Below are 10,034 nucleotides of genomic sequence, written 5' to 3'. Positions count from 1 at the left end.
AGGTCAGCTGCAGTTAGAGACTTCATTTCCCGAGCTGCTCCTTACTGATTAGCCGGCAGCGGGAAAGGCATGCCCACCTCTCCGCTGCAACTTGTCGCTGGCGGGCGCAGAGCAAAAACCCTGAAAGCTGGCTGGGAGCTCCGAGCCAGAGAGGAAACTGATCTCGGCCTTTGCCCGCTGCCTAATTTCCCCATCTGCACCCCGCACCATCCTGGCTTCCCTCCATTCGACCCTCAAGCGCCAGGAGTTTGCTGAGACTGGGTTGTGCAGGGGCTTTTACTCATTCTCCTATTCTCTAGAGGGAGAAGTTTGGGTTTCCCAGCTCGGGGCTGAAGTAAGTGTGGGCAGCCTCCGGGTGCCCAGAATAGAGTTTGTATCAGTAGATCACCTGCAGGATCAGGCTTGGCATTTAGCCCTCCTTTTGAATCACCCCTCCCCCAACCTGCAAGCGGCTGAGATAGGAGAAAAAAGAGCGGCGTGCAGTGGTGTGGGTCGCTGCGAGGCCAATACTGTCGGAAAGCGGGGAAAACATAACCTTGGAATCCAAAGAGAGTTTCCTGAAGACGGTGACGGTCGAAGTGCAACCCTCCAAAGTCCCTCCGCTTTTCTAAGACATTGCCATGGGCCATCCATCAACCCCAACTTTCAGATCCAACCTTTGAGCCAGTCCTAGCTTTCTTTCACAGCTCAGCTCTGTTCCCTCCTCACTTGCCCCTAATTTCCAATGTCCCTGGGCCTAGGCTAGGGGCCAGAATCCTAGGAGCTGCGGCCTGCTCCCCAGAGAGCTAGTTGCTGCTCTTGTTCGCACTGGAGATAAAGAAAGCCAAGTCCCGAACCCACTGCTGGCCGCGCGCAGAGAGCAGATCCCAGCAGTCAGCTTCCTGAGGCAGGACCAGGATGAGGGAGGGCTAGGAACCGCCCGGAGGTGGACTCAGGCGGCATCTGCCATCAGGTTGGGGCGGAGAAGTTCCGTCGTCTTGCTGCCATCTGGGCTAACTTGGCTCTTTGACCCTGGAGAGGGGAAGCAGAGACCCTCCTAGCCATCCCCTTGGGGGCAGAGCAGAGATACCGCCTGTAAAGCCCCCCTCCCGGCACCCGCCTTGTTCATTTTTCGCGAGGGAAGCTCTGGGCTACGACTTCCATTCTTGTGCCCACGGTGGGGCACCCAGGCAATTTACAAGGAGAGAAGGGAAGACAGGCAGGCAACAAACTGCTCCTGGTTCTTGTACCAGTGGGAGCCCCATTTGTCCCCCTTTTCCCTCCTCCTGGGAAGAAGGGATGGACTCATCCTAGGCGCTGCCCCTTTGCAGAAGGGCCCCCCTCCTCCCCTCATTGTCAGTGGGGTGGGGCCTGTATCCACGGTTGTGGTGGGGGGGATGAAGGAGGAGATGGGACAGAAAGACTGGCTGGGCCTCTTCCCCCACTGGGGTTTGGGTGCCAGTGGCCCGCTTGAGGGCACTTGCTACCCGGTCGCTGGAGGTACAGGTTTCATCTGTCTGTCCCCTGGACTCAGGCACTTACCCCACTCCACCTGTTGCCAGGATCGCCTCATTTCTGCACATCATTTCGGGGTGGCTGAGAGGGGACCACAAACCCCTCCAAGCCTCTCTTTTGTGGTTCCAGCGAGGCGGTCATCCTTCATTTCTCCTTTTCCAGCTTTCGGGAAGCAGTTAGGGAATGTATGATGAAGCAGAAATGAGCCGTCAGGATGATATTTTAATGGCTTATATGTCACGTTGGTGCATGTGGCTTTGAACTGGAGCCGCTCGCGTTTCCTGCAGAGAGCGCCGCAAATCCCACTTGATAACTTCTACAACCCACAACTTTTTTTTTTTTTCTCACATTCACTCTTACCCCTGTATATTTGGATGTGTTTCCTAAATATATCCTCTCGTAAACGTCCCCGTTGGATTTTCCACGGACTGGAGAGGAGAAGACTGACTTTTCTTTTTTGAAGAATTATTTTCCCTCTCCCCCTCCCAACAGCTACCCTTCCCCCTTAGGTCCCCTCCCTTGTTGTGTGTGTGTGTGTGTGTGTGTGTGCGCGCGCGCGCGCGTGTGTTTCCTGAAAGGCGGGCGAGGTGGGTTCAATATCTGTTCTCCCTAGTGAGAGGAATACAGCCTCTAGAGAAAACTTCTTGCAGATGAGGTTTTCTCAACTCCAGGGGAAGTAGGATCCAAATTCCCTTTGTAGGTAGAAAGACTTAGTTGCTCCGAGGTATACACACACACACACATATATATATATATATAGTTTTTTTCTAACGAAGTGTATAATAATTTTAAAAATGCCTCAGTCCTTTCTTTACCTCCACTCCTCATTCCATTCCACTCAAAGTTGGTGGGAAATGCTGGGCTGCTAGACTCAGACTTGTTAATGGGAACAGGACAATTGATTTTTTTTCTCGAATTTCTATTTCCCAGCACAAGCACAAATGCTCAGTCAGGTCCCTTCAGGCACCGGGAAATCATCCCGGATACCCAAGCCGACTTTTGAGCAAGCACAGCCCATGGAAAGTGCAGTCCGGCCGGCCAGCCCCAAGCGAGAATCTAGTCGGTGAGAAGACGAGAAAACCAGAAAGGCGAGGAGCGGCGGACGCTGACCCTGCCTTCCTCCAGCCCGTGCAGTCAGCGCTGGCGTCAGGGCAAAAAATATATTCATTTTCATTTTCCTCTCGCTGGGGCACTGGTGAGTTTCCTAACCGGGCCGCCTGTGAAAGGATGAGTTGAGGTTTCTTTGTCTGAAAAAAGAGTTTAGGGCGTTGATTCAGCTGCAAAGAAGCCAAATGAAGTTAGAAACAAAGGGTAAATTGAAGGATTCCGACTCTTGGCTTTTTGTGTTTTCCTTACTAGAAAATAATTAGACCTAATGAATATGCAGACGCTTCAGCTAAACCCTCGGCCAGGACTGCTGGGTTTTAAACAGAGCTGCGGAGAAATGCAACCTTCATCCCCACAACCCCCCGCATCCGTGTGCATTTTTTGAAATGCATAAATGTTGCTCGGCTTAATTGATTGAGTCACAGGGATTTTTTTTTTCCTGCTTTTAAGTACCATACTCCCCTACCTTTCAACAATCATTTTAATATATAGTCAATGGCTCTTTGTGGAAGGGACAAAAAGAAACTACGCGCAGTTGTTGAATAGACTTTGCGCTAGGCAAAGACAGGTTAATCGAGGGCCGCATCGCGAAAACAAGCGAGTGTTGTATGTTTGCACTGAATCCAAATGTCTGCATTTTCCTAACTAAATCAAAGGGAGTGTTATTTCTTTTTCTGCTCACTCATCTGAAGGTAAGTAAATTTTCTCTGGCGATCAAAAGCCTGGTCGGCAACAAAGACCGCGCCCGCTTTTTCCACCGTCCTGGTGTGGCGAGTTGCGGAATTTCAATAACTGTGACAAGGGTGACTGATTTGTGAACTAGAAAAGGTTTGAATGTCACAAAATTTACATTGGTCCTATCTACTGGGGATTTAAATACCAAAAAAGTATTCGGGGATCTTTAGGGAGCTTTGGGCAGCCCAAGGGAACAATGGCGCACTGGGAAATTTACAGTTTTACCTGAATGAAAGGGGCCCAAGTAGGGAACAGGAGTGAGGAGAGACAGGGTTAGCGGGGGCAGTCGAAGGAGACAACGAAAAGGGAGAAAAGAGAAAAATAATGCAAGACAGGGAAAAAGTAAAGGACACTGACAACAACGTTTCAAATTTGCCATTAAAAAACTCAAACCTCAACAACCTGGGAACTTAAGCGTTCATCCACCTGTGTGTGTGTGTGTGTGTGTGTGTGTGTGTGTGTGTGTGTGTTTTTGGGAAGGGGTGCGGTGGTGCAGGAAGTCTGATTAGATAAAAGCGAGAAATACAGAGGCTACCGGTTACACTGAGAAATTACATTTCTTGTAAAGAGAGCATAGTGCCCGTGTGCTCCCAAGATCTTAAATTATAAACAGGAGGGGGACCAAGCAAGAGGGAAACAAACTTCAAAAGGAGCAAATAACAAAAGCCTCTTTTGCTGCCCTTGAAGCAGGGGGAAGGGGGAAGAAAGAAAAGAAAGTTGCTGAATCGGGACATTCTGGAAGTGCCTTTGCTGTGTTTACCAGCCCCATCCCCGCCTCCTGCACCCGGAGACGTCCGAAGTCTCTAATCGCTCAGCGAAGAGTAGGTTTCGGAAAGGGTCGCGCCGGGGTGGTGGGGGCAAGGGAGAAGGAGGAATGCATATGACTGTGAGAAGGAAAAGAAATCATGGCAAAAAGAAAAAGAAAAAAAGAAAAGGAAAGGAAAAAAATTTCCGTGAGAAGAGGGAAAAAATTTGGCTAAAAAAAAAGTTGCTACTCCTGGCAGCCCTGGTTTGTCAAAAGGGGATGTCAAGCGCTTTACAATACCTGGGATTGATGAGGCGGGCGGGCCAATGAGCTGCGCTCGGCGGCTCGGCGCGCCCTCCGTTGGCGCGGCGGCTGCTGGCGGGGGGAGTGCGAACGCACCAATGGGCGCCAGCGTCGGCAGCACGTGACACCTCCCCCTGCTCCCATTCATCAAGGGGGGGACGGTGTCGTCCTTTCAATTCATTTATCTGCAGGAATGATTGCTGCTATCAGTCTCGCGCTCACCGCCCGGCTGAGGAGGTGAAAGTTTCTCCCCAGGAAGATAAACCGCAAAAGACAATATTGTGCATGATTTGCGCCTTTTCTTTGGCTTTTTATTTCTTTATTCTCCCCCCACCCACTTTTTTTTTTTTTTTTTTTTTTTTTTTTTTGCAAAAAGCAGAGAGGGAAAAAAGGAGAGTGAAGGAGCGAGGAGGCGAGCGTGAGAGAAAGGAGAGAGAGAGAAAAGAAAGAGCGAGGGGCTAGTGGAGAAGTGAGGAGGGGCGCGCGGCGCGAGGCGGAGAGAGAGCGAAGCTGTCGCGGCTCTGGCGCTCACATTCCTCTATGCTACAAATCCAGGAGGAAGTTTTTTTGGGGGGCTGAGATGCTCCATGCCTTTCCCCGGGCAGCCTTGACGCGCGGCCCTCTCGGCAGAGACTAAGCGGCGAGAAAGTGCGAGTCGGGCCGGCAGGGTCTGCCTGGCGGGCGCTGGAGCCTGTCTTACTCGCGGCCCGCAGCCGTCCGGCTACTTTGCGTTTGGCCGGGCCAGCGCCCGGGCGCGCAGCGCCGTTGCCTGCAGGCTAGGACTTCGCGAGGTGGGTCGACTCCCCCTCCCTCCTCCTCTTCTTCCTCTTCTTCCTCCTCCTCTTGTTCCTCCTTCTCCTCCTCCCGAATTTCCCTCCTCGGCTGGCGAGGGTGGGGGGGGCGGGGGAGGCCGGGGCTCGCCCCGAGCAGCCACGATGCTCCTGGACGCCGGCCCCCAGTACCCAGCGATCGGCGTGACCACCTTTGGCGCGTCCCGCCACCACTCCGCGGGCGACGTGGCCGAGCGAGACGTGGGCCTGGGCATCAACCCGTTCGCCGACGGCATGGGCGCCTTCAAGCTCAACCCTAGTTCGCACGAACTGGCTTCGGCCGGCCAGACAGCTTTCACGTCGCAGGCGCCAGGCTACGCGGCTGCTGCGGCCCTGGGCCATCACCATCACCCGGGCCACGTCGGCTCCTATTCCAGCGCAGCCTTCAACTCCACGCGGGACTTTCTGTTCCGCAACCGGGGTTTTGGCGACGCGGCGGCGGCAGCCAGCGCACAGCACAGCCTCTTTGCTGCATCGGCCGGGGGCTTCGGGGGCCCACACGGCCACACGGACGCCGCGGGCCACCTCCTCTTCCCCGGGCTTCACGAGCAGGCTGCCGGCCACGCGTCGCCTAACGTGGTCAACGGGCAGATGAGGCTCGGCTTCTCGGGGGACATGTACCCGCGACCGGAGCAGTACGGCCAGGTGACCAGCCCGCGTTCCGAGCACTATGCTGCGCCGCAGCTGCACGGCTACGGGCCCATGAACGTGAACATGGCCGCGCATCACGGCGCCGGCGCCTTCTTCCGCTACATGCGCCAACCCATCAAGCAAGAGCTCATCTGCAAGTGGATCGAGCCCGAGCAGCTGGCAAACCCCAAAAAGTCGTGCAACAAAACTTTCAGTACCATGCACGAGCTAGTCACGCACGTCACCGTGGAGCACGTAGGTGGCCCGGAGCAGAGTAATCACATCTGCTTCTGGGAGGAGTGTCCGCGCGAGGGCAAGCCCTTCAAAGCCAAATACAAACTGGTTAACCACATCCGCGTGCACACGGGCGAGAAGCCCTTTCCCTGCCCCTTCCCTGGCTGTGGCAAGGTCTTCGCGCGCTCCGAGAACTTAAAGATCCACAAAAGGACGCACACAGGTACGGAAACAGCTGCAGGACCCCTACCCATTCCCACTTGGGCCTGGGACCCAAACCGAAAGTCAGCGGCCAGGTCGCACAAACGCAGCCTCGGTGGGATCCCGGGCGTCAGTTTCCGGCAGGCAGGCAGGGAAAGTGTGCGCTGATTTTTAGTTTGGGGCTTGAAATTACGGAAAAAAAAAAAAAAAATCATATATATATAAAACCACACAGAGGGCGGACGAGAAGGATCTGGGGATACAGATTTTTTAAATGAGAAACATAAAAGGTCGGAGAACAGGAAGCCAAACCTGTTGGCGGAGACCTTGGTGCTTTCGAAGCCGGGGAAAGTGGCTGGCTCCGGGCAGCCGCGGAGGCGCCAGCTGCTCAGGCTGCAGACAAATCTAAACGCTTGCTTGCTGCCAACATCTCTCTCCGTGCACTTCACTGAGGACTTTGCCAAAGGAAAGAGCTGAGGAAATTGAGGAGGCCGGATTAAGGGCGTAGAAAGAAACAAAATAGAGACAGAAAGAATTGAGACAGAGTGGGGAAAGGAAATAATTTGGGATTGAGGAGACTTTTGGAGATTTATGCACATTTGAAGAGTTCAGTTTTAGTAGTGACTAGTTTTAAGAGTGGGCTTGAGGGGTGGAGAAAGTCCGAGGAAGGCAAGGAAGACCTTTTTGTTTGTTAGACTCCGTGAGGGTGGTTTTCAAAACACCGGATTCCCCGTTTTTGCCTTTAAAAATAATCAAGACACAGGTCCGGAACAGCTTAAAAAAAAAAAAAAAGTTCCCGCGAGCTCAGGGTTGTAGCCTGGCATCAGGCAAAAAATTCTGGACCCTCTGCCCCCACGAGGCCAGGAATTGGGTTTACTCTCCTATTCTGATTTTCCCGGGTGAGGTCTGAGAACCGTGCTTGGGACTTCGGGTTTTACGCCCGAGTCAGGGAAGAATTGTGGCGTTGAGTTCTCTACGGCCCAGATTACGCTATAAAATGCGAGTGTATGTAGAGAGTGGGGTGGGTTGGAGGAGGCGACGAGGGGATGCGGAGCGTCGGGGAGGGGGCAGGGGGAGGAGAGAAAAGCAATAGGGCAGGAGAATAAGCCGCAAACGTGAAAACTAGAAACCGGGAGCCAGGTGGAAGCAATTCGAAATCGTGTATATAACTCTGGGTAATACGAGTTTCCAGATCTGATGCTAAAAACTGACTCCTCCTACTACTATTTTTTTAAACCTAAAAATAAAATGTAGATCTATTGTATTAGGGATTAAAATAGAATTAAAATATTTATAATTCAACTGCAGATATAATAATTTATTGACGTTCCAGGTTTTTAAACTTGCAAAAAGTGCTAATCCTGGGCTGCTGGCTTTTAAAATTTATTTTATTTTATTTTATTTTATTTTTTACATTTGTTTAGTTTTTGAAAAACGGCCGCTGGATTTTTTTCTAATTAGACCCCTCTCATTCTACTTTCGCACCAGGGGAGAAGCCCTTCAAGTGCGAGTTTGAGGGCTGTGACCGGCGCTTCGCTAACAGCAGCGACCGCAAGAAGCACATGCACGTGCACACGAGCGACAAGCCCTATCTTTGCAAGATGTGCGACAAGTCCTACACGCATCCCAGTTCGCTGCGCAAACACATGAAGGTAATCGCCGCGCTCTTGTCGTGCCCTTTGAGGCAGGAGCTCTCTCGGCTCTCGGCTTGGGGTCGAGCGGCGAGTGGCAGCCAGGCGGTGGCGGGAGCCAGAGGAAGTGGTAAGGCAAAGGTTCCACTCAGTGGAGCTGGGCAGAGAGGGTAGGGCGGGACCTGGAAAAGGGGATGGGAGTGATCAAGGCCGTTTTAAATTCTTGGTTTCATAATAAAAGTTAAAAGAGGCGAGTATGAGCCAAGGCCGCCACTGAATTTGGCCCGGAGCTAGGGCTTTTGATGGGGGTTGACGCTGCCAAAACTGCGGCCCTTGCTGCTGGCCGGTGAGACTCAAGAGTTGGACTCCTGCGCCCAGGCCTGAGCTCCAGCTCACCTAAACACCGGCAAGCAAAGTTCAGGGAAAGAAAGTGCAGTCTGTAGCCTCAAATCCACGCTCCCCCTTCTGAGACCTATTTTTCTTTTTTGAGTCTTGGGGACGCTGACTTTCCCGGGAGCACGGTGTCTGCAGGCCTGTGAAGGGGAACCAAGCCCAAAGTCCCGCTGATCGGGACTCGCCTGTGTTCAGGGGGCTCCAAGAGGTCCAGGAGGAAGGGCACTCGAGGCCGTTGCCACTCTAGGCGGCCGCCACACTGGCTGGCTCTTTATGTCCGTAAAAACGCGACTTTATTCCTGCAGGTCCACGAATCCTCCTCGCAGGGCTCGCAGCCTTCGCCGGCCGCCAGCTCCGGCTACGAATCCTCCACGCCTCCCACCATCGTGTCTCCCTCCACAGACAACCCGACCACCAGCTCCTTATCTCCCTCCTCCTCCGCAGTCCACCACACAGCCGGCCACAGCGCGCTCTCTTCCAATTTTAACGAATGGTACGTTTAAAATCAGAAACAAAACACCGAACAAAACCCTATTTAAGAGACTGATCACACACGTATACACAACATTACTGAAAGAACCCTGCGAATCAAAACAACCCCCCCACACAGACCCCGCAATCCTTTTTAAAAAATCTGCCAATAGACCCAGGACGAGTAACAGAGGAAATATCAACCTTTAAAAATTTCCTTTCGCTTTCATTATTTTTCCTTTTTTGGCAAAGGCTTGGTACCCAAGGTGCGGTAGGGGGTCTAGGGGGAGGAGGCCACCTGACCAAATGCCGCCAACCCCCAGGGCCAGTTTCTTGTCGGATCGGTACGGGCTCTCTGGGGCTTCGGCCTTTTTTTTTTCCTTTGTTTTCTTGTAAATACAGAATTATTAGCTTAAAACTGTACTGTTGAATTCTGTAAATAGTTATATCGCGGTTGGAGCGGGTGGGTGGGATTGTGGCGTTGTGGTCTTTGCATTGGGGGAGGGGGGAGGGGCCGGGCGGGTGGGGGGAGGGGGAGGGGTAGGCGGCCGAAAGCCAACTGTTTGTACTGAATGGCAAGAATGTTCTAGTAAATGTGTACCAAAATGTGAATTACTTTGTACGATTACAGTCTCCACGTCGACCTAACCGAATATTATTGGTATTAATGTGCTTTTTTTGTATAAAGTGCAAACATTTCGTCCCAAAGTCTAAGTACTTTAGTGCAGTAAAATGTTGTTTCACGTCCTGTCAAGAATTCGTATAGTACGAGCCTGGATCTGCGTGTCAAACTGTTCCATTTGTTTCTGTAAAGTGATATTAAAAAAGATATAAACTATAACTGTCCGTTACTTTTGGCAAAAGATACAACCACATAATGTATATAATTCCTAGTTTCCATATTTATCCGCATGTAAAGGGCCGGTTTATCCATGTTACAGCTCTTCAATATTTATGGTTAGAAGAACTCGTATGTACACTTTAGTTTCCAGAACTGTTTGGTAACCTTTCGTACCTTATTAAAGATTCTTAAATCTCAGTGATTGTGGTAGGAATTTCTTCTTCACCCACCAGCAACCTGCTGCCTCTTCTGCCAGTCTTAAAGGGTCTCCGGAAAAGCTCTCCAGTCTCCCTTGCCTTCCCTTTCTGTCATTGCAGGTCGTATAAACGTGATAAATGAATGCTACCCTGCTGGCTCTCCGAGAGAGTGTAATTAGTATTTATATCAAAATTTATGAAACAAATTTTCGGTCGCGGTAT

General features: G+C 51.8%; 1 protein-coding gene across 1 annotated transcript; it reads left to right on the top strand.

Annotated features, from left to right (window-relative positions):
• The first annotated feature begins 4,537 nt into the window (after positions 1-4,537).
• On the top strand, positions 4,538-9,817 carry ZIC1 (Zic family member 1). The gene is made up of 3 exons (XM_033212380.1): positions 4,538-6,301; positions 7,768-7,931; positions 8,609-9,817. The coding sequence occupies exons 1-3, from the start codon at positions 5,320-5,322 to the stop codon at positions 8,804-8,806; spliced, it is 1,344 nt and encodes a 447-aa protein (XP_033068271.1). The 5' UTR covers positions 4,538-5,319; the 3' UTR covers positions 8,807-9,817.
• Positions 9,818-10,034: the final 217 nt, after the last annotated feature.

Source organism: Trachypithecus francoisi, unplaced genomic scaffold (genome assembly GCF_009764315.1).
Source record: "Trachypithecus francoisi isolate TF-2019V2 unplaced genomic scaffold, Tfra_2.0 Lachesis_group0, whole genome shotgun sequence".
Classification (NCBI taxonomy): Eukaryota; Metazoa; Chordata; class Mammalia; order Primates; family Cercopithecidae; genus Trachypithecus; species Trachypithecus francoisi.
Note: the sequence above shows the minus strand (reverse complement) of the source record. Positions and strands in the feature narration are given on the sequence as shown.